General features: G+C 36.5%; 1 protein-coding gene across 1 annotated transcript in view; it reads left to right on the forward strand.

The window, feature by feature from the left end:
- Positions 1 to 25,265, forward strand: part of SPON1 (spondin 1) — a 179,301-nt gene that overhangs the window by 36,239 nt on the left and 117,797 nt on the right. Inside the window, exons 4-5 of the mRNA XM_082762198.1 lie at positions 21,742 to 21,815; positions 23,967 to 24,089. Coding sequence (XP_082618324.1) covers positions 21,742 to 21,815; positions 23,967 to 24,089 — 197 coding nt within the window. The remainder of the gene's footprint in view (positions 1 to 21,741; positions 21,816 to 23,966; positions 24,090 to 25,265) is intronic.

The following is a 25,265-nucleotide window of genomic DNA, read 5'->3' on the forward strand; positions in this document are numbered from 1 at the left end:
CTAAGAGTATTGGAGAAAAGTGCCAGAGAAACATTATCTCATCTCTTTAGATTTTGCTTGTCATATTTAATAGGATAGATTGGTCAAATATCTGTAGACAATTGGGATTTCTTTTCTTGCTTTGAACTTCTGTCTGGGATAAGCCTCTGCAATTGCTAAGATGTGCCCTGCAGTAAACCAAAAAAATTTCAGTCTTATCAGTACTGGGAATATCTTCAGAGACGCAAAACAGCCCTAGGCTTTTAAGGGGATGCTATCATAGTGATTGTGCTGCAGTTAGTTCAGGCCATGTTAGGAAAATGTGTTGTTAAAGCTGCAACTGATTGCTCAACAGGCCAGCAAGCTGGTCCTTGCCTGCTGCCCTCTCACCCAGAGCTTCTCCTTCCTCCTCCTGCTCAGTGGCGCAAGCAACATGGGGGTGATTTGGTCTCAGCCCTGACGCTGGCTGTGAAGCAGTCTCAAACCTTTGGCAGTGCACATCTATCTGTTGCCTCTTGGGATCAGTAAAATAATTTTAAGAACACCTGTTTCAATGCTTACTGAAACAACCCAAGAATTCAGCTGTGGGCTTCTTTAAGCTCAGGACAAACAAGTGCATATGAGACTGTAGCTAAATAAACTGTTAAGTGTGCTGCTTGCTGCATGGCCAGACAGGTTGTATGTTAAGGTTTATATGTGAAAGCTTTCAAAGGAATTCCTTCAGCAATCCAGATAATTCTTTCAGAGTTGTTGAGCTGTTTATCGGTAAGGCTATTTGTTTTTCCACTCAGAACAGCCTCCCACTTAGTTGCATAACAAATACCCAAGACATTTTTGCTGTAGCGTAATAAGGTGATGATTTTTCATGTCTGCTTTTGGACAGATGTGATTTAAACTTTAATCCAGTCATCCAGTCATGGTATGTAACAACTCAAATTGGTGGATTTTTTAATTACTGCCCTAAACAGGATTGTCATTATCAACCTCATTCCCCATCCCTCCCCACTCCCAATAAACAAACAAACCAAAAAAAACCCCAAGAACTAAAGGAACATCTTATAAATTGAAGCTCACAGAGAGGACGAATTTTTAGTGTTGCAAGTACCTATTTACAGTGCATGCAGATATCTTACGTGTCTATGTACTGCTGAAAGTGAAAGGCAATTGTTAGGTACTTTTCAGTAGAAATATGTGAAAAATACAGACCTGCTCCCAGTGGCTGGTTTGTTGACCTCAGAGGGAGAGTAACTAGACCTGAGAGCACTTCAAAGAATGAATGAAACAATCATGATTACTATAAGTTGCTAATGTCAGAAATTAACATAATAATATGGCACCATACCGTATACATTGCAATGTATTTTCAGCATTAATATTTGCATTTTTTCTTTTGGATGTCAAACTTTGATCACATCTGAATTAGAGCTTACAGTCAACATTCTTTATAAACCTGCTTTATGGTCATCTTCCACAGAATAGCATAGAAACATTGGATGCAGTTTTCACAATTATTCTGACATTTGTGTGAGCTTTAATGCAGTAATAAAAGCAACAGTCTACAAACAGTTATATTACAAATAGTTACATCCAAACCCATCATGGGAAAATTCTGAAGCCTTGAACTTTAGAAGAAGAAAAAGCCCTCTGTATTTTTCTTTTCTCTGTGTGTAATGGAGTGCAAATAGTTTTTATTATCAATGCACATGTGTTTCAGTCCTTGGACTCTGAGCCTCTCTTTGTCCACGCATTTAAGCCCATGCTTGAGTCTCACTGAAGACACAGGACAGAATTAGACGCAGGACTTTGATTAGATGTCACACATAGATTGGAAGAGACCCTCAAGCACCTCAAGAGACCTTTAAGCACTCTTTTCCCTGGTCTCCTAAATGCTAAATCCAAATACATACAGGTACAGAGACTCCAGCATACCAGCTCTTAAAATTATTTCTCTAGATGGTTGAAATAGAGAAACAGCACATCACTTTGGGGATGGCCTTGGATACTGCAAGGTGATTTTATACACTCTGATTTTTAGGATTACACATTAGGACTGGAATGCACCATCAGCTGTCCAATTGAGAAGTCAGCCTTGTCTCACGGCACTAGGTACTGGAATAGAAAGTATTGCTATGTGGAACAAAGTTATTACTGAAACACAAACAGGATATACCAGGGTCTTACTTAGCAATAAGAATTCATTTGGTTGCCCTAACATCTGTGCTAGCTTTAGAAACTGCTTACATCTTTCTTGCTGCTGTGGTTGAAGACATCTGTATGGACTATCCTGAGCTGTCATGCTGTGTGCAGCCTACTTGATTTCTTGTTCACAGTGCAACATTTCCTCCTTCTATCCCTACGTACTGTCCCTTGTTCCTTGTGACTGATGGAACACTAAGGTACCACACGGTAATATGGAAGGACCACATTGTTTCCTTAACCTTCTGATAAAAGTTGCTGTTTTAAAGCTTTACTGCTTATTTTGGGGGTTCCTCAGAATGCATTTCCTCTATAAAACCTTTGAAAACATACTGTTAAAACTCTGAGAAATGTTCTAAATTATTTTTGCTATGCGCAATTTTTATAAAAACTAATCATTATAAAGACAATTGGGCAGTGGCAGAGCCTGGTAATATTTACATCATTGCATGGAAGCGAACAATTTTCAGGGGTTTGAACCCTCACTTGGCCAGTCTACTTCTATATTTAGTATATTTTGTGTAAGTGAATCTAAAGACTTTTATTTTGACTTAAAAAAACAAACAAAAAAAAAACACCCTTAAAAACAAAACACACCTAAAAATCGTCGTACTTATTTCAGTCTCTTAGCAAAAATCACACATTTGCATTATTTGGTTGTATAATTCAGAACTAATATGTAGAGATTTTCATTCCCCAGATCAGTACTTCTGTCTGGTTATAACTTATTGTTGTATTATAGCTTAATGCTGTAGTTTTTTAGAGCAAGATTTTCACACATTTCAAACTGACTAAGAGAAGATGAATTATTTTCAGGCATCAGCTGTGATGATTCTCTAGCAAAAGCAGCTAGTGGAAATGTGTCCATTTTATCAAGGAAAGTCTTAAATCTGGATTTCAATTAGTGATATACATCATTGACAAAAAATTGAATAAATGTTTATTAGAAGTTGCTTGGCTGTGATGCAGAATCACTTCTTTTAGCCCCAAATTTCCAAACGCAACTAGTTAGTTGAATTCCTCAAGAGAAAATGTCTCTCAGTGTGGTGCTCTCACATCACTGAAGAGTTAGGTAAAGGTCAAGCCCATGTAACTGATGAAAAATACAGAATGAAATAGTTTTCTGCAAGTACTTGTAGAATTCTGTGATAGAAAACAGGAGTGAAGAAAATTTTGTAAATCGTCTTAGCTTGTTTCGTATTAAAATTTCTTGGTATGGAGAATCTTGTTAATATCCAAATTGATTAAATCTGTCACTTGGTGAAGATCGCATGACGAGTCAAGTACTGCTAGGTGGTAATTATCTTTTCCTCTGTTAGTATTTGATATTTTTCACTGAGCCTAATTGTTAATGTAGTAAATTTTGGCCACATGCAGATAAGTAATATGCAATTATTATTTAGAAAAGAAACAACACTTCTGTGATTAGTTCATGCAATAATAGACTTCTTGGGCAATGGATGTGATTTATATGATAAATTTAGCAGAAGTTCTTGCTTACAAGTTACTTATTTCTGCCATACATATGATGCTTAAACAACCAACAAATTAAAATCTGTTATCTGTAAATATTGTTTGTTAACACTGCTTCTTGCAAAAATCCACCATATTTGTCATAATCTCTCTGCTGTTTGTTTCTGGAAATGTTTTCTGAGCCATGTTCAGGGGAGTGTTTTATAATTTTTGAGAAAAAGTGTTTTGTTTTGTTTTCTTTCTCTCTCTCTCTCTCTCTCTCTTTTTTTTTTTTTTTTTTTTTTTTTTTTCCTGCATACGTAATTCTCTTGTTTTTAATTGCACAGTTTTTTGGTTGCATGTGGTTAACAGAAAATAGAAGAAATTTAAAGAATTGTGGCCTTCCAAATAAAAGCTGTGACAGATTTAGTATATCAATGTATATAGTGGCAAAAACTTCTAGGTAGTTGTGCTATTCTGGCAAAGCTGTCATACTTCCAGGGTGATACTTCAGTGCTAGCATATGGGCCTACTCCTTGGATATAATATTCAGTTTCCATTCTCCATGTGGATTCTGGCAATCCTATCGCTCTTGAGTCTTCAAAGCTCTCAAGGTGAATGAAATCCAGCTAGAGTTTTTTGGATGTGCACTTCTTGTTTTCTCGTAATTTCAAGCATAGTGTTCCTTCAGGTTGCTTGACATCTCAGTCTGAGTCAGCACTACACTGAGATGTGATGTTGAAAAGACTAAAAGAAGAACCAAATGCAAAGGATCCAAATGTCACAAAACCCCATGAGTTCATAGCTTACTGAAACGATCTTGGTATGCAGCACTCTCTTCTCCATACTCAAAGCTCACAATGAGATCCAACCAGAGGGCTCCTGGGGGAGAACTAGAGCATGACACATCTGGATAACAAAACCCATAAAGCGTGAGAGGAGCTCTGTGGTACGTGAATTAATGATACACGACCAACTCAATAACAGTGTTTTAAGAAAAGTGTTTATCAGAAATGCCAGACTGAAATGGTCAGAATGAAATGCATTTCAGAATTACTCTCTCTGAGAATTGATGCTATGATCCTCTGGCACAACAGCAAGTTGAACATACTTGCTCCTAACAGAACAAAGTTTCAATAGTCAATGAGTGGTAGAGTGGGCCTGCATCAGTCAGACTCCTCTGTTAGGTGGATGGGAGCTAGAGTGCTTCTTCCAAAATTATTGCAAATCTGCTAGATGATCACAGAGTTGAGCTTAAAAATGAAATATTATTTTACCAACTATTTATGATTCTTGCGTAATTCTGGATTGTATTTCCTGAAAAACAGATTCACGTATTTCTGCTTATTGCAAAGCCACACTGGTAACTTTGAAGCACTTGAGCTGCTGGTACATAGTTGAACACCTATGAGGAGCTACTTCACTAACAAATGCCTCTAAATGTGCAAGGTGTGGAAACCCCAAAAGTACCTTCAGTTCATTTGGATTAGACGTTGAGTGGTAATGCAGTCTTTTTATTTTCTCTTCAGTCTTCCTGTATGATTGTCCAGATACATAAATGCCAACTATTTTACTTGACTGTCAATTAGAATACTTTAAAATAACAAACAAAACCAGAAGGTTTTCTGCTGTTTTTGTTTGTTTATATATATATTTACAAATACTGGAGCACCTGAGTGCAGTTATAAAATATTTTCAAAAAGTTTTTTCTCATATTATAAATAGTTATACTGATTTTCCCAATAGAATTATTGAGTCTTCTGCATGCAGAGAAATGATCAGAATTCATGTACAAATAGTTTGAAAAATAATAACCCTGTTTCTTCCAGTTAATTAGCACATGGCAGCTGCTGTAGCTTCTGTACTTCATTTTTTGATACAGACAATGGAAGCATAGCTTCATATTTGTGTGTAGCTTAAATAAAATCTTTTATTTAGGCACTCTATGCATGTCTATGCAATTAAGATAGCAGTCTAAGATATCTCTGGATGTCCTTAGAACAAATACAACCTTTGATGTATAGAAAATCTCAAGCTGCTTTTATTTTTCTCCATTCTAGGAGTTGATATAATGGGAATGTACACAGCTTTAAATGACTAGGGACAGAGATGGGAAGTGAGAAGGCTTTGTCCATTCCTGTCTTTCACATTGGGCTCAGCTTGGTTTTCAATGCCTCAGTTTTCTCAGAAGCAACCAGGAACTCTTTATAAAACACTGCAAGACAAAAAAAAAAAAGATATGATAGTATTTTACTGTTCTAATTACTTGAAAAGAATTGTTTTCTTCTTCCAGATTAATATGTATATATTTTTACAAAACAAATAGGACAAAACTTTAAAATTTGCAATATTACTGCAACTTATTACAGTCCTGTCTTTCATTTTTTAGGCAAAATACAGAGAATTTACTTGCACTAGGAAAGAAGAATAACCTTCTGTACTTCTACACAGCTTCTATATTTAGAGTAGGTCTAATATTGTATTATAAAAATGTATAATTGCATTTTAATATATACAGTAATATATATCTCTATATTACTATATATATAATATATATAATATATCTAGGTGCCTCTGGATCTACTGACTAAACACATCTACATTTACTACAAAAACCTAAGCACTTGCTTTCTCACAGATTTAATACTGCTTCTCTATTTTCGCAGTGGAACACATGAATTTGGAAATTATCTGTTGTAAATGGACTTTCATGTAATTTTATGCTCTTACAAATATTTTTTTTACGGTACAATTAATAGAGTAATCCCATAAAATCCAGCTAGAGTCATTTCTGTTGTTTTGTTTGCAAAGACATAGTGTTGCAAAGGGGCTTAGTGGTTCTGCTACTGAAGGATGGAAGGATGGGATTGTTCCTTGAAGAGGGCAAAGCAATAGAAAACAATGGAAAAAAAAATAAATATATTGTTTTGCATGAAACGAGCTCTTTGTATTGACTAGTCTGAAATCAACATTTTCTACTTTAATGAGAAATAAATTTGCACTTCAATTTTATTTACGTTATTCTTCTTTTGTACTTATTTTTGTTCTAAATTCCTATACATTTATAATTAAATGCATTTTAAATTAAATAATTGTTCATAAAGGACCAGAAGAGAATACTTTCTAGCAGCTGTCTTAAACAGTTAGCAATCGTTTATGAAATGGCCCTGTGTGTGAATTTGTATGCTTTTCTGCAACTGTCTTCATAGTGTGGGGCATGCCTGCAAATTGAGTTTATGCCCTGATTTTTTGAGAAGCTTGTGAGATGGTGACTGTTTCTGCCTATATCCATGATGTTAATGATTCAAGTGGATGGCAGCTGGGTGTGTATTCTGCTGATGGGGAAAGTGGATAATCTTTCCATTATGAAGAGGAAAGGATTAAAGGTTATTTAAAGGTTACTTCTTCTGACTGGGCTGCATAAGCAGATGCATATCCTGCAGCCAGCTCTGTGGGTGTTGCTTGGGAGATGCAATTTATTGGTCCCAGGTTTGAGAGAAGATATGAATATCTTCAGCTGATGGAGATGCTTGCAATAGAATCAAGCCAGACTTGGAGCTGGCATTATACAAGAGGTGCCTGGCCTGCTTTTCCTAGTACCTCTCAGTCTTTTGTGTTGTGAGAGGTCACTAAAATTTGAGCAGTGGATGAGGAGCAGAGTGGTGGGACTAACAGCACACTGCCCACGTAACGTGCACAGAGTAAGGAAAGAATGATCTTTCCTCTTGTGGTAGAGGGAATATGGTTACAGTTTTATTATTAATGATAATGTTGAATTCAGGCTAGTCAACGTAAAGTGTTTGTTTAATGAAAAAAAAATCGTGCTGTTTTTCTGTTGCTTCACTGTCTTCAAGGAACAAATCCATCTTGCGGTAGCAAAACCGCTAATCCCCTTTGCAACAGTTTCACATTGTACCTTGAAAGAGCATATGAAGATTTCACACTAAAAAAATTCAGCGTTATGGCACATTTTGTGATAAATGTGAGCAACTCATGCAACTGATCAGTCCAAATGGTTATAGTATTGCACAAATACTTGTATTTTTTCTTAAACAGAAGCTGCTCTATCCCCCAACAATAACTTAACCAAAAAACCCAAACCGAACAGCAATGACCAAAAACAATATTGGCCTTTGATATGCAGTGGTGTGTGAATGCAGGCATTAGAAAAGTACAGCACTTTGAATGATAGAGACAGTGCCATCAGTTCTCTTTTTGGTCTTCATTGTGTTTTCTCCATGCTTTCTGGTGAAGAAGTGCTGCAATTAAGATTAACCATTAATGGTAACAATTGACAGTAACTCAGACATGGAAATGATCAGAAGTCAATTGGATTCCCGTTTGGTACTTAGCAAAGATTTTTTTTAAATCTTTAAAATTTAAAGCTTCTATTTTTATATCTTAACAGTTATAGATGCTTGACTTCCATGCTCCTTCTAGATGCTCAACACTACTCTGAGGATACTTATTGCTTCCTAAATTGTGTTTAAATTGTGCACTTGAAAAAAAACACACATGAAGCAGTAGTAAATCAGGTTTAGTGGTTTCTAGTAATTCTACTTTCTGATCCAAAGCTTCAATATAAATAGAGAACTCATAATAAATTCTGATGCAAGGGACTTATTTGGTGAAATACCTGTCTTTTGCTGTTTGACTTCAGGATGAGCTTTGCTTGAGTTGTCCCTGTCCACCTCTGTTCTTCTAAACTTCCAGTGATGGAGTCCTGACAGTCCTCATAAGTAACTGATACCAATACTTATTTGTTGTTGCTACTGTTTTGCTAAAATGATTCCTCTGTTGGCCCTTAACCTTAGGTGCTGTAATTTTACCTCATCAACCCCCCTCTTCAACCCATATCTTTACTTCAGACTTTTTTCTAGACTGTTTAACCTCAGCTCCTTCATTTTTTTCACCTTCTATATATCTGATTCTTCTCAGTAGTCTTGTCTGAACTTTCTCCAAATGGTTGGTATCCTTAAACAGTGCTACTTAAACCTGAGCATTTTAATCCTACAGATAGCTCATGTGGCTCTGCTCAGTCTTAGAGAAAGAGCTTTCAGGGGAGTACTTTTTGTAACAGAATAACATTTACTTGTATTCAGCTTCTCATCCACTAGAACTCCTTCATCCTGATATCAAATACTTCTGTCTCATTGGCTTTTCCCTTTCTGTCTTTGTGCAAGTAATTATTCTTATCTAAAACTAGGACTTTATATTTAACATTATTTAATTACTGTTTTTCAGAATTCCTCAGATTTATGAACCGCTTTGCATTTTAATCAACTGCGGCTTGATATTGTCTGCAGTCAGTAGCTTGTTCTGTATTCCATCATTCAAGTTATTAATGAAAATATTGATATTTGCATAACCTCACTGAACTTGAAACCCTTCAGTGAGTTCCAGCTGAGTTCTAAACACAAGAAGACAAATTCATTTGTTTTAAATACTTCAACGTGGTGGTGTAGAAATTCATGCCATCTGAGTCTGATGCAAGCATTTTTAATAAAATGTTGAAAAAATTGCTAGTTTGATGTATACATATATATATAAATCTAGAAAAGGTATGAAGAATCAGTAAAATGTTTTTACTCAGTAGTATTATTTAATTGACAAAAGTTGTGTTGGAAAAGGATAAATCCTGTGAGAGTTGTTACATCTAGTTGCATATCCAGGAGAGGAAATGCAAAAGGATTATGACATTTATGGACAGAAGTTCTCCAAAGTATCTTGCAGTGCAATTTGATTTTGTCTGAATTTTGCTTTCAGTAAATGCAGAAGTAAAAGCACTAAATTCTGATTTCTTTCTGGGTAGGTCCCTAGTACAGTCTGTGTTTTCATAAATTCCAAGTATTGGGAGGAGAAAAAAAATACACACACACACAAAACCCACTCTATTATTTTCTTGTTGTTTGGTGTTTGTAAATGAAAATCATTGTTAATTTAGGAGCCTGGCAGCTGTAGAACATTTGCCATTCTGCAGCAGCTGTCAGTAGCACTCTGTTTTATTTTACAAACAGATGTTTAATTTGACTTCAATGACATTGTCAATTTTGAGGGGAAACAGAGGAAGAAATAGAAATAATCACAGTAGTCATAATTTGATTTCCTTTCAAAACATAAAACAGTCACTATTGATGACATCAGAATTGTTTCCACATTTTTTGACTGAATGTTTTTAATCTATTTTTTTATTACCACATGAACTGAAATTAAGCTTTCTCAATGCACAATAAGTCATGTTCAAGAAATTATTTGTCTCTTATGTCAGGAACTGAAGGTATTGTTTTAATGTAGTACACTTTAGAAAACAAATGGAATACCATTAAAAAACCCTACATATTTGTGTATACATATGGATCAAATGTCATATTACTTATACAATTTACAGGGAAAAAAAAATTTATATTAAAACCAGAGCACCAGTGGTTTCAATCTCATACAATCGTAATGTTGTTCACTGTAGTGTAATGGTATTCTCATTTCACATCAACAGAAGTGAAGGGCAAATTGGATCCAGTAATGAGGAAATAAGATCATGAAAAAGTTAAGTAACATTAATGTGGTTCGTTTTTAATTTTATTAACCAGTGATTTTATCCAGCGTGTGCCCAGTGAGTAAGAGGCTTCAATGTAACGTGCGGGTGAAATATCTTGGCAAGATCTTTCATTGTTCTAAATGTGCGTAGACCCAGGAAAGAGAGTTAAAATTAACACTATGCGGTCTTAATCCTACAACCCTTTGGCAATTCTTAGAAGTTACAAAGTAAGTTAGTCGTAAAAAGGGTGTATCTTACTGGTCATTTGCTCCTTCTGTAATATCTGTTCAGGCATTTCAAGACTGTTTCTGTGAGGGTGTGAAAGTAAACTTGTTAAATTTAAGAAGTATATAGGCATATTTTTAGCAGATTTTTTCTGGCTTGCTGAGTTCAGTATTTGTTGGACTGTCTGCATGCCCACAGAGATCTAAAGTAATTCTATATAGTGCATCTCACAGTTTCAGGCGCAGCTGTATTTTAGTATGAAAGGCAAATGGCTGAATTAACAAAATGCTAGATTATGCCATCATTACTTATGGTGAAAAGTATTTAACTCCTCGTGTAGATTTAAATGTATTAACTGAAGACTCTCTAAGAGCGATGTATTACACAGATCAAGGTCCCAGAACCTGAACATGGTATTTATCTTGATTCTTTTTTTCTTATGAAGAACCACAAAATCAGTTCTGATTTGTTTCTTTAAAGGAGCAGCTGCATGTATTGTTGTAATTCTTTTGAAACGATAAACAGAAAAAATCACCTAGAAAAGGAATTGTTCCTTGTGTCAACAGACTGCTGAATCGATTCTTGTCATTCTACTTATCTCGTCTGATGATCTTTGGAAGGGATGTGTGAATGGACTGAAATACAAAATTCAGCAAATAGTTGGGTCAACCATTCTTTTCTTTCCCTTTCAGTAATTAGGTAGCCACTTTTTCTGTCTTTTCTACTTCATTGGATATGCATTCAGTATCTTTGCTTTCCTAACAGTAGCAGTCTGAATGCTTCCTGCTCTGCTTTCCTGCAGAAATGGATTTGTTGCCCAGTCAGTTCACTGCTTTTTCAGAACATAGTTTAAGGTCTTGCAGTGCACCAGAAAGCAAACTTGAATTCTTTTCTTATTTCTGGTTTTTCTTTTGCTGCTGAAAGGGCAGACTTGCAGACACAGGGCCTTTTGGCTACAAAAATAATCAGCTCTCTTCATTAGGAGGTTAATTTGACACTCACTCACTGTGCAGTGTACATAGCCTGGTGATAACTTGAATATCTTCCAACAACTGAAGTTCTACAGATCACCTGACATAATGTTTCTTCCCATAGCTTTCTCTCTGAAGCTGCAATATAAACTTATTCTGTACTTGGAAAAAAAGGTGTGCTCTCCTGTGCTGCAATTGCCTTGCGATTGTTTGCTGAAATAAATATATGATGAGAGAAAACTCATACAAAATAAAACAACGTTCTACGCTGCAGAGATGTTTCCGTGTATATGAGGTACCACCATTTTATGTCAGTTCACAAAGAAATTCTCTTTTTCATCAGAGTTACTTTAGATAACAAATCCTAACAGGCATTTATCTAGTTTGTCTGAATAAATCATAGACAAAGCACTGTCTTCAATGTAGTGAAGAAACACAAATAGCTCTTCATTCTTGCCAGTTTTATAGTAGCAGTCTATATTTCTGCCACCCGTAGTTCTACTTAGAACTTAGAAAGTACTAAAAACTTTCAAGCCAGTAAATAAAATAAAGCCAAACTCATGAAGAGGAAGCAAATTTCAGATATATTCAGATATGTGTTTTCTTCATTGACATTACCAGGAAAAAAAACAACTTTGCTTGGCAATACGGCAGTTTTAAGTGATGTCCTTATAATTTTCTAGTATTCCAGAGGCTACTCAGAAGAAATTAAGGCTGTGATTTTCATCTGATTAAGTGAAATTGAAGTTGGTAATTGATTTTAAAAGAAGGTCAGTTCTCAGTAGAAGGTCATCTCACAATCATCAGCAGCATGAGATTGCAGCACACATCTAGGTTTTCAAAACATTTCAGCATCAGGGTATCTAATAATTGTATGTTTTCAATTTTCAATGTGTGTGGCTTTCTGTCTCTTTTTTTGTAGGTGTAAACAACTGCTAACTATACGTATATATTTATGAAGTCAGATAGGTACAACTTATGGTTTGTCTCGAAGATCAGGTTTGTTTTCCTTTATACTTCATTTTTGAAATCTAAACTGACTATTGAAAATGTTTAACTTGCACTGCTTAGGTGTCAATCTCAAAAATGTTTTCAGTTTGTTTATTTCCCATACATATAACAGAAGGAGCGCCCCTGCTTGTGTCTGCTGTGCTTGATCCCTTGCACTCATATCTCTGATCACTCTTGGTGTATTTTGACTGTCCGTGTTAAAGTATCTTCCTCTCTAGGAGTTTCTAATGAAATTAAGTATCTAATTAATTGCACTTTTGTTCCAAGTAAAACTTGGTAGGATTGGATTCCAGTTCTTAGTTTAGTCTGTGCCCGCTTCTTACAGCTTCTAATATTAAGGGTAATTTATCATCATAATCGTTTCCATTATTACTTACTACTGTTCACAATAATGCTTTAATAGTTCTGTTCATGTGCTCTTACTTGTTCTGATGATTGAGAGTGATACAGACTGAGTAGCTTTTGTTTAATCCCCGATGCTTTAAGCATAGTTGTAATCACTTCCTCCATGAAATGATGACCTTTATCTGGGTCAGGGATGTTTCAGGATTCCCACAGAAGCAAAAGGCTTCTTGAAACTGATCTTTTTTTTTTTTTCCCTTGCTCCCTGCTGCTATATCTTGTTTTACAGAAAAGGCTTCAAACCATTTTGAGAAAGAATCAGTCATTTCAAAAGAATTGAGTATTCATTACCCCAGCCTCTTTTGGGGAGCTAATGTGTATAACCTATTTGTAACCACATCCACAGTCTGCCAATCCACTGCTGTAGTAAAAAGGTCTGACTAGACTTTGGTCTTGTCCTTCCTCTGTGTATCTCAGACAATTTTTGATCCATTTCCTAACACCTGTTTCTGTACCTTACAGCATTGCTGCTTCCTTAACTCTAAGAGTAATTTCCTGATTTTCACGTAATGTGTTTCGCAATTCTTTCTCCGTTTACCTTCTTGATCTGTTTGTTTCTGCTGTGCTCTGGTAACTGTCCTAATGTCACTTCCTAATGTTGCAGGTCTTCTGCTGCTTTAGCTGCTTAGTCGACTTTTTCACCCCATTCTGCTCTAGAGTCTTATTCTTTTCAGCCTTTAGATGCCTAATTGAGAACTGACCCCCATCACAATTCCCCTGCTTATAAATCTTCTTTGCATCAATCCTTAAGCAAAATTACCTCTGTCACCCCTCCTTTTAGCTTCTCCTAACCCAGTCAAACATCCAGTGTCATATTCCCTTCACACAATAACCTGAAGCAGGTAAAATCACAGCCAGCCTTTTGTTGCCTTTAAACCTTAGGGATTATTGTTGTCTGCTGGGCTGACCTGCTCGGAGTGGTTGTTTTATGTTGTCCCATTCAGGTTCAAGGCATGCATGCCCTCAGCACTGTTGCCATCAATATTCATTGAACTTCCATCAGTGAGCCAAAGGTAATTTGTGCTGTAATTTTGTACTGAAATCCTTCAAAATCTTCCTTCAGTCCTGTTCATAGTTGGTGTTGTAAATGACTGGGCATTGACCTTCTGCTCCCATATTGATTATAGCACACTTTAAAGAGATCAGGTTACTGAAGATTTCTGAGGTTAATCTCTGGTTTGTTAATATTAATGCCTATAGAGCAACAGAAATATTGGATGCTCTGTGCTTCCTGTCAGTGATCCTGGGAGAGTATACTTCAGAGGAGACATCTATTTGGATCACGATAGGGGCAGCACATGGTTTTTGTATTGTCCAGGCAGCTGCTAAGCATTCCCAAACATAGGCTGAATAATGCAGCTCTGCTTCTGATATTTCCATGTATTCATAGATTACTGGGACTGGCTTGTTCTTTGGACCTGTTACAGCAAAACTGCTACCAGTGCTACGGGTGCAGCAGCTGAACAGACATGAGAAGGATGTATTGAATTTGGCATGCACGGAACTGAATTAGGAAGAGCAAAATGCGTGCCGCACAAGTTCCCTGCAGGTGCATCCTCCAGCAATTTATGTACCAAAGTTTTTCAACAATATTTGCCACAAATCCTTACTCCAGATACTTTTTTCAGCCAAAACAACTGTGTGAACTGAAGGCACCACTCCAACATTGTCTGCAGCTGCAAACTTGTTGCAGCAGATTTTGAAAAAAGAGTAAGAGGATGAGCCTTGTTAAAACTTTCCTGATAGCATAAAGTCATTTAATGGATTACTTTGATCATTCTTTCTTAATTGCATATGTTGCATGAGTGGGATACTCTTTCAACTATTTCTCAAATACAATTTGAATGTGCCTTCTTCACATGTCCCGTGTTCTGTTCCCACAGAATGGGGAAAGTGGAAAGGTTGCAGATCTTGACCCTCTTCTTTTTATCAGTCTGTTCTTTTCTCTGTCCTCATACTTCCAGCGTAAACAACCAGTATCTCCTGGCATCATGCGTCTGACGGTTCAGTAGGCTGTAGTCTCAGCTGTCAGTTAAAGTGCTTAGAAAAGATGAAGTAGAAGAGATTCACTTGTTAAAGGTATTAATTCTTGAAAGCTGAAGTCTCTGGATAAGCTGCACCAACAAAATAACAAGTCTCTTTCTTCTGATCCTGCTCCAGATCCAGCTACAACGGATTTGGGATGTCAGACTTAATCTCAACTACTGTAGGAGACACATCAAAGTTATACTTCTCTAGGCAAATACATTCATAACATTAAAGTCTCTCTTAAGAAGTCAGTGTTAGGCACTTATACTTAATACTTATTTTTAATTGGTATTAATTTGTCTTGTCATCCATTGTGGTGCTTTAGCCTTCAGGCTCCTGTAGACTAAAATGTGGCAATGTTTTTTCTGAACTTGGAAGCATGAAAAACATTAGTCCTACCTGGATTCCTGCATCTGAATACCACATAATCGGTATTTTACAAGGGGGTGGACTTGATTAGGATATTGCTTTTGATACACAATTCTTGTCTGTACAAGCAAATAATTTACTCATTGAAATATAACTTTGCATATTGCTAATGGAGACATATTCTAAAGGAGTAGTTGGAGGATGACAGCTCTGATATTTTGTTAGTATCTATTGATTCAATTCCTTCCTTCCCAAATCCCATAAGAATATCGAAAATTTAGAACAATTATTCTAAAATCTTGGGGATTGCTTTCAAGCTTTGTTAACTGGGCGCTCATGCAGATGAGTTTAACTTATTTTGCTTTGGTAATGCAGTGCACAAAACAGAAAAGGGTAAGAATAAAAAATAAAACCCACAAAATTTATTTATTTTTTTTAATCCCCCAACCTGGAGCATGGGGAGGGAGTTTGAGAGGGAAGGGAAATACATGTAGGGTATATAGCTTAAAAGGGATATTGTAAAGGGGTAAATATGCTTTATACTGTGCCAAGGCCACCCATGCTTGCTCTTCATTAGTGGCCAAACCAATAGAGGACAAGCTGTGATGTGGATTTTTTTTTAATATTATTTTTAATGTGGACTGATGAGGAGTAACATGTGGCAGGGTTTTGAACATATCCTTTGATCATGTTGTTCATTCTCTGCCACGTTCTGTCATAGCAGATGAAGTGGGCTACCAGCTCTGAAAATGGGGACATGGTTTTCTCTTTCTTTTATTTCTTCTCTTGAATGTCCAGAGGGATTAAACATTTGAGTTCCTTGTGCGAGTGGGTGAGTGTTAGACAGGTTGCATGGACTTTTAAAGCAAAGATAGAACCATGCTTGAACAGCTTTTTGTTTTGTTTTGTTTCAATTTATTATTTTGATTTTAGGATTTGTCTGTTAACGCACAAGTGCTCTACATCAGATCACTGCAAGTTAGCTCACTGATATAGCTATCAGATAGTACAGCTCTGAGCTCCCTAGCTTAATAAAAACTATACTCCAACATTCGATAGATTTCTTCTATCTTCTATACAAAATCAGCACTTAGAATAACAAAATAAATGTCCTCCAACCAGCCAGTCCTAGCCAATATTTTCTGACTGTTCTTTGCAGTATAATTTATAGAGCGTAGTTTGAAACTCAAGGAGATGGAACTTGCTGCAAAAATTGTGACTATCAAAATACATGGTGAAGATAAAGCTCACAAATAGCAATGGGTTTTAAGAAATGGGAATTTTTCTCAAGAGACCTGGGCGAGCTCATTCTTTCATCTTTTTCTTTTTTTTCTTTTTTTTTTTTTTTTTTTGATTTTGCAAGTAAATGGTGTAGCGTACATGTCAGAAATGATTTTGTCATGCCGAGTTTTTATCCTGAAGATATTAGATTTAATATTTATGTCCTGTGACCATTCAAGCAAGGAACAGAGAGATTTTCTGAGGACAAATGCAAGATAGCAGCATATATAATTTTGTTTTTCCTTAGAGCTTTTTGTTGTATTATATATGATGGCCAGATCAGTCCTGCAGTCAGTGAGCTTCCATGTATGCATGGGACAATAGGCCTGAGTATGATATGAAGGACAACCAAAAGGACTTTGAAGCTACAATAAGGTTGTAAAGGTGAGTTTAGAGTACTTTGCTCTTGCTGTGGGGTTTTGCTCAGTTGCATTTTCTGACAGTGCAGGTAAAATGTTTAAAAATAAAACTGAAGAAGGATATTCCAGTGTATGTGTATGCACTGATTTTTTATTTTTATTTTGGAAGCTTTTATTATTTTTTCAGCTGACTGATCTACTAGAGGAAAGACAATCATCACATGTAGAGCTGTAAATGTGGGAAAACTGATACACTTGGCATTAATATTGTGCTCATCCAACATGAAATACAAAGTCTGGTGACAAAGTTAGATTCTGGTTTGAGACCTTTTTCTTTGGTAAGACTGAGCTCAGTTTCCTAGTTGAAAAGTGTTTTGATTAATATAGTTGTCAAATACTCTACCAGCGTAAAAATTGCTAGGCATTGAGTAGCTAAAGAGCTGCATATGGTTTCAGAGGAGTTTCAAGTGATTTTTAATACAAGCATTTGAAAGAAAAGTCGATGATGTTGGTCAACTACACGAATTAGCACAACAGAGTTGTGGGTTTTTACTAAGACAAGACAGAAGGAAACGAAATGAGAAAATCCTAAATAGAATCATAGAATCAGAGAATATCCTGAGTTGGAAGGGACCCTTAAGGATCATCAAGTCCAACTCTTGACACCGCACAGGTCTACCCAAAAGTTCAGACCATGTGCCTAAGTGCACAGTCCAATCTCTTCTTAAATTCAGACAGGCTCAGTGCAGTGACCACTTCCCTGGGGAGCCTGTTCCAGTGTGCAACCACCCTCTCTGTGAAGAACCCCCTCCTGACGTCCAGCCTAAATTTCCCCTGCCTCAGCTTAACCCCGTTCCCGCGGGTCCTGTCACCGGTGTTAATGGAGAAAAGGTCTCCTGCCTCTCGACACCCCCTTACGAGGAAGTTGTAGACTGTGATGAGGTCTCCCCTCAGCCTCCTCTTCTCCAGGCTGAACAGGCCCAGTGACCTCAGCCGTTCCTCGTACGTCTTCCCCTCAAGGCCTTTCACCATCTTCGTAGCCCTCCTCTGGACACTTTCCAACAGTTTCATGTCCTTTTTATACTGTGGTGCCCAGAACTGCACACAGTACTCGAGGTGAGGCCGCACCAGCGCAGAGTAGAGCGGGACAATCACCTCCCTTGACCTACTAGCGATGCCGTGCTTGATGCACCCCAGGACACGGTTGGCCCTCCTGGCTGCCAGGGCACACTGCTGGCTCATATTCAACTTGCTGTCAACCACGACCCCCAGATCCCTCTCTTCTAGGCTGCTCTCCAGCGTCTCATCGCCCAGTCTGTACGTGCAGCCAGGGTTTCCCCGTCCCAGGTGCAGGACCCGGCACTTGCTCTTATTGAACTTCATGCGGTTGGTGATCGCCCAGCTCTCCAACCTATCCAGATCCCTCTGCAAGGCCTTTACGCCCTCATTTGAGTCCACAACTCCTCCAAGTTTGGTGTCATCAGCAAACTTGCTCAAAATACCCTCTATTCCCACATCCAGATCGTTTATAAAAATATTGAAAAGTACCGGCCCTAAAATGGAGCCTTGAGGGACCCCACTGGTGACCGCCCGCCAGCCTGACACAGCCCCATTTACCATAACCCTTAAATAGTTCATTAGAATTACCATATTACCAGTTATTATTATTATTATTATTACCATATTACCAGTTATTTACCATAACCCATAAATAGTTCATTAGAATTAGGAAATTCACTTAAGCTATACACCAACACCAAGAAAACTATGGTAGAGGTAACTATATGATTATTCTAGTGCCAGGGTAAATGGTACAGAGCTAACCATAGAAATTCTTTATCTTTAAAAGACAACAAAATCCAAAAAGCAAACAAACTTTAAGCATTAAACATCTTATTAAATATAATTGTTCTTGGTGGCTTTCTGAGGTGGGAAGGAACTTAAAGTAATATAACTAAATCAGTAACGAATGGAATGATCAAAGAAAATAGTTTTGATGGCTGGAAGGGCAAGACAAAGTTAACCCATAAGTAATACAGAACAAAGCTTTTTTTTTGTCTGTAGTCCAGGAGCTTATTATATTTTCTTAATATCCAGGTGTGTTTTTTTGTACTCTTTTTTTCTTAATCCATATTTTACTTTTCCAGTGAATTTCCTAAAGTGAATTTTACCCTGCTATCTCACAGACTTTCAAGTGTTGATTTTGCTGGTGGTCTGCAACTTCTGGCAAAACCCAGTGTCACCAGAAGTTCTTTTCCCATAAATAAGTACATTTATATATTTGTATGAATCAAAAAGGTTATCCTGTATTAAGAACTGCTGAATCTGTAGCTGTTGCAATGCTTAGCCAAGAACTCTAAGACAGCAAAGTACTGTGGAAATTTGCTTTTGGAATAAAGAAAAAAGCCTGGAAAGGGTACTGTGCTTCTGTAAGGGTGAGGGAATGACTTGGGCATCTTACTCACTACTTCCTCAGTTCATGCAGGGCATTTACATGATGCTTGAAATTGTATTCACATGTTTTGTTAGAGGACCACGTGTTGTAAGGAAGCATGAGCTTTGTAAGAACTAGAATAGAAATGGACAAAGTGGATGTGCCTTTAAACTTAGGGTATATTCATAAGCTCTGGCAAAATCTATTTTATTAAAATGTAACTCTAATGTTGTACTTATTGCTTTTCATGTAAGCTTAAAAATGTCATAGGAACAATTCTTATAGATCCTCTTCCATGCTTCTTTTGTCACATCATTACACCCACAGAGGCACTTTAAAGTAAGATTATTTCTGTTGACGTTATGATTTGACAAAAGGTGTAAGGAAGATGATCTAAATCTGTTTCTACAGAAAAAGGGGAAAAAAAAACACGAAATATCTGGTATGACTTGCATCCCCAAGGTTGCTCTGAATTTTTATGGTTTATGATGTTCCTGCTTGTTAATATCCCAAATGTAATTTATGTGATTTTGCTAAAGCTTTTCCCAGAAGAATGGCACAGTTATTGCAGAATTGTGCTGGAGACGCCTTCTCATTCCAGGGAAGTCTCTTAGGGCAGGTCTCATCCTCCTTGTGCTCAGATGTGGTCTGATCAAACCATGACAGGACAGAGACTGTGACCTGCTTGTATCCAACCTATGAACATCCTGAAGCAGCATCGTGAAAGCAAATATTACAGAAAGCTACCAGATATCCCTTGTTTTTTCTGAGAGAACTACAAAACAGAAATAACCTTTTTTTTTTTTTTTTTTTTTTTTTTTTTTTTTTTAAATAAAACCAGATGCTGCTAGATGTAAGTAAAAGGAAATGAGTCTGCTTGTTATGCATATGATTTTGCTCATAATGTGATGCGATGCAAAAGCTTTAACAAATACTGAAAAGCATCACGTGAAGGTAATGAGAACTCAAGCAGATTTTGGAGATGCATTGGTTTCCTTTTTCTTTCTTTGATGGTGTGCTAATGTGTTGGTGGGAGACCTGTTTTCCCTTTTCCCGTTTTACTGAGTTGGTTTTGCTAGCAGACAGAGAGAAACAACTCAATTAAAAATCCCCTAAATCTGTTAAAATGTAGGGGAAAAGCAATCAAATCTCCCCTTCCCATAAAGTTTAGACAGCACTGGTTGTGGGAAGGGACAGGCAGGATTTATATAGACAGCCGATGTGTACCTCGTGTAAATTCTTGAAAGCTTTCTTGTGTCTCTGTAAAAGTTAGCCGTTCCATTTTAAAGCTATTTTTGTAAGCATCAAAACTCAAAGAAAGAGTCTTTAGTCAAAATCGGGACTTTTATAGAAGAATAAAAGTTCTGTCAAAATAATTAATAAAGAAATAAATACAAGTAGTGATTAAAAGTAGGAACATATACTGATCTGATCAGTTGGTCAGTCTCCAATCTAGAAAATTATTATTTAAACACTGAATATTTTAAATTTAGTTTAATGCTAGTTCTGTCTGACTATTGTAATGTTATGTGCCTGCTTTGGATGTCTATGCAGCCATCTAACATATCAGTCAGCTCCCAGCTGGAGTCAGCAACAAAACTCCCATTGGCTTAATTTGGATTATTGGCTCCATATATAATCTCAAACACAGCTGAAGAGATAATGATTCAGAGAGTTGTGAAGCTTTTGCTGTTAGAAAAGAAACAATTCCCTTGACATTTCGCACTGATGAGCTAACCACAGCAAAAAGAATAAAATAAGTAAACTTCAAGCAACCTTTCTATATTTTATTTCTAAAATAGCTGTTTTTGAAATTAAATACTTCTAATGTTTTTGTTATCTGCAGATTTTGGAGCTCCTTCACCAGAAAGCTGATTTCTTGTTTGTTTAGATTTTTAAGTGTAGGTGCTTTTTTACAGTAAGCTTTGCAAAACCAGTTCTTTAGAATGAGATTTAAAGCATAGGATCATAGAATAATTTACGTTGGAAGGGACCTCTGCAAATCATTTCATCCACCTGCCTGCTCAAAGTAGATGTTGCTACATCAGGCTGTTCAGGGATGAGTATGAATCAAATTTTGAATACCTCCAGGGATGGAAATTGCACAACCTGTCTAGGTCTGGATGGCTGCTGCTAACTCACTATGCTTCCCTCCACCAAATGCTGGCAGATAATGCTCTTGCTTTTGGTAAAAGTCAAACTTATTAATTTCTGTTTCATACAGCTTTTTTCACAGCCTTGTTTGGGTGCCTGTACTGTCTTTTGCCACACTGTCCTTTACAAGATCCTCTGTTAAGGATGAGCAAGCTGTGCAAATTCATCTGTACAACCTCAAATGGAAGTTGAAATAAAAATATCCTAGACTTAGTACTGTATATATTGTCACAAGAAGAAAATATGCCTACGTTTTAGCACTCTGGTTCTGTCCTTCTGCTACTGTGTCATACACTTTTTTTTTCCTTTAAGAAATAAACATTTCAAACTTTTTTTTCTTTGCAGAGCCAGTATTGTGCAGAAGCGCATCATTTATTTTCAAGATGAGGGCTCTCTCACCAAAAAAATTTGTGAACAAGGTAAGGTTACTTCCTTGTCATGTTCTGCTGTTTTCTCCTAACTCATTATATCCAATAAAAAATTTGAGGCCTTCAACAGTTTCATCTAGGTTCAAATTTAGGATCTCTTATTCAACAGTGTTCTTCCTTACTCTGCAAATGTTTCTCATATATACCCTTCCTTGTTTTCACCTAAATGTGACACTTGCACCTTTTTACCTGGTGTGAAACCTGTTTGCCCCCAGAGCATGTAGTTTAATGAATCCCAAACTATTTCATTCTTTCCTAAACCTAAGCATAGGGGAGGTATTTAAAATTCACACGAGGAAGAGAAGACAAGTTTAGTTGTCCTTTGTGATAATTTTTGTTTCTGCATGTGCAAATTCCTCTTCCCCAGAAAGTCATGCAAGTGAAGTTAGTCCAGTTAATCTCAGTCTCCTGGTTCTTCTACGGTATGCTGTAATTATTTTCATTCTGGTCTCTTCAGAACGAGGGCTGTCAACACTATGCTTGCATATATGGAGGTGGGAAATCAATGAAGTAGATTAGACCTAAACTAAGGGAAATTATCTATATACATTCTTCAGGGACTTTATAGAATCCTTCACCTATTCTTAAATACACAACCTGCTAAAAAAAAAAGATATGGGGAAGGTGGACTGCTACACTCTGTAATCTGGTGGTGGATGGACTGCTTTTGTTACTCTGGCAGTAAATGTATGCATGCTGCATATAGGAATATATGCATATATTAGGAGTATACATCTGCCTTTAAATTGATTTTCCATCTTAGGAGCAGGGTGTGTTGTTCGTATCTATGTATCAACAACTGACCACTCCCTTAGTATCAGCATGCACATCTTCTTTTGATTTAAATTCCAGATCACATAGCATAACTCTTTCCAGGAGAAACTTCCCAAATTTCCTTGAAAAGTAGTAACGTTGTGCAGAAGTGCAGGGATGATTGTTATGGGGGTGATTCTTCTCCCTGCAAGTTTGGAATTGTTTTTCTTTAGTTTGAGCTATGCTGAGGAAAAAAAAAAATGCTTCTTTTGAGTTACTACCACACTGTCCTTCATTTTTACTAAACTGAGTGTGTGTCAGGGAAGTATTTGATTGCATTTAATGAATGTGAAATCCCCGACTGTAGCCAAGAAACTTCTATGTCATAGTTTTGTGCCATTTCAGCTATGGAAAGGTGTAAGCTAGACTTTTTAAAAATAATATCAGAATCACAGAATTTCTAGGTCGGAAGAGACCTCAAGATCATCGAGTCCAACCTCTGACCTAAAAAATATTACACATTCAGTGTCAAATATGAAGTAAAAAGCCACCAAAATAAACAACAACAGTGAATTTGATTAATATTCCTGAAAAGAAAGCAGAAAAAAAGTAGAACTATTAAATAAAGGATAGGGAATTAAGTTTAAAGCATAATTATTTCTAGAAGCCAAGTTATGTCAAAATTCTACTTTTTAACTTTTGCCATATTTTTGAATAACAGCTTCACGTTTGAAGAATTTTAGTTGTCTATGACCAGTTCTGATACTGGAAGGTGTGTTTGGCCATTGCTAGCTACTCAGTCTATTTGAAGTATTAAACTCTCTATTTAAAATATTAAAGACAGCCAGAAAACTTTGGCTTTCTTCTTCAAAACCACTTTTGTTCTAGTCTAGATACGACGTCAGATAAGGAGAAAGCTATTGGCAATTTTGTAGATACCTGTACTGAGCTGTGTCCTGAAGTCACTGAATGAGGGAAAGTACAGAAACACATAGTCTTACTAATGAAAGTTTTATGTTGCAGATACAGGTAAAACTGTAATACAGTCCCACTGTTTGTCCTTTCAGAGTAGGCCGGAGCAGGTGATTCCTTTCTGTTTCTTTCCTTTCTGGAAAGAAACATCTGAAACTCATATTCTCAGATCATGAGAAAGACTTCATTTCATTCACACAAGAGGCAATTTGGTCAAGTCCTTAAACTCTTTTTACACATAGTAGTATGTATTAAACATTATTAAACAGTATGTATTAAACAATATTAAAAACAACAAATGAAAGTAGGTTTAGCTCAAATTTGTTTATTGGAGTATTTATTGTGGCAACTTTGCTGTCATCTGTTGACAATGAGTTGTAACGCTTCTCAATAGGTAATTTTATTTTCCTTTTTCAGACTCAGCCTCAGAAGGTGTGACTGACAAACCAATTTTAGATTGTTGTGCCTGTGGAACTGCCAAATACAGGCTAACATTTTATGGAAATTGGTCGGAAAAAACACATCCCAAAGATTTTCCACGTGAGTATGTCTTTTACTAATGTTGTCCTACATACACAGGGATAGTGTAGAGAGTTGGAGCTTGTTACAGAGTTATTTATTTACATATCAGTAGTGTAAATTACGACGTTTATGCAGTGCTGCCAACACTCAGTATTGAAAATCCATGGATCCTTCTGAAAGTGCTATACATTACAAATAAATTCTAGAGATTTGCTTCATGTTTTGAACTGAGATGTATTTTAGATTGGGTTTTTAAAATTTGTTTGTAATAAGAAAGGGTTTTTTAGCTTTCCTTTTCTATCAGGGTCTATCAGGGTTTTTAAAATTCTGACCTACAAAATCAGTATTCTTGTTTTTTTTTGTTGCAATAATCCAAGTGATTGTAAAAAGATGAAGTTATAAAAAAATGTATTATGCATTTATTCTTTCATTACTAGCTTCACAGTCTGTGGCAATAAAGGCAAGGAAATTATTTGAGAACATGAGTCAAATTTATTGGTCTTTAAACTTTGTTAGGTTGTCTGTGGCTGATGCTTATTATGTAGCCTTTATATGTCTTTTTTATTTATTTATTGCCGTCAGTGTCAGAATATAATCATGGAGCTTAAATATGGTTTGTGTATCTGCTTGTGGTTCTAACAGTCTAAGCAATTGATTTTTTAGTACATTTTAAGTCAAACGTACCATTGTTCAAATATTATTTGTCAGTGTAATGCATGGGAGATAAAATAAGCCAAAGTGAGCAATTGTGGGAATGCTCTTTTAGGCTACTGGATGATCTATGTGTCTGCTGAATGTCACACTTCGTATGCGTTATTAGTATGGATTCAGCTGGTGGTTAGAAATTGGGTATAAGAAAATGTTTGAAAACTCTGAAATTACTGTGACTTAATGATGTAATAGGCAGGGAAAAATGCCTTTTCTTTTAAATCCAAGTCAGTCAACACATTGAGGGTATGGGTGAAGTAAGCAAGTAAGGATAATTTGCCACAATAGTGGACTGTTCTCTCTTCCCAGTTACACAGTGGTGATTTTAATTAATGTGTTTTTACCTCAAAAACTAGAGAAGACTGAGTGAAGAAAAAAACCCACAATGTTAGCAGGATCAATCCCGGTAATAAAAGATGATAACATTTTACACTGAAATTCCTGAAAGTTGAGAAAAAGATCTTTCGTCCAGATGTAGTCATATTA

Source organism: Aythya marila, assembly GCF_965140915.1.
Source record: "Aythya marila genome assembly, chromosome: 5".
NCBI classification, from domain to species: Eukaryota; Metazoa; Chordata; class Aves; order Anseriformes; family Anatidae; genus Aythya; species Aythya marila.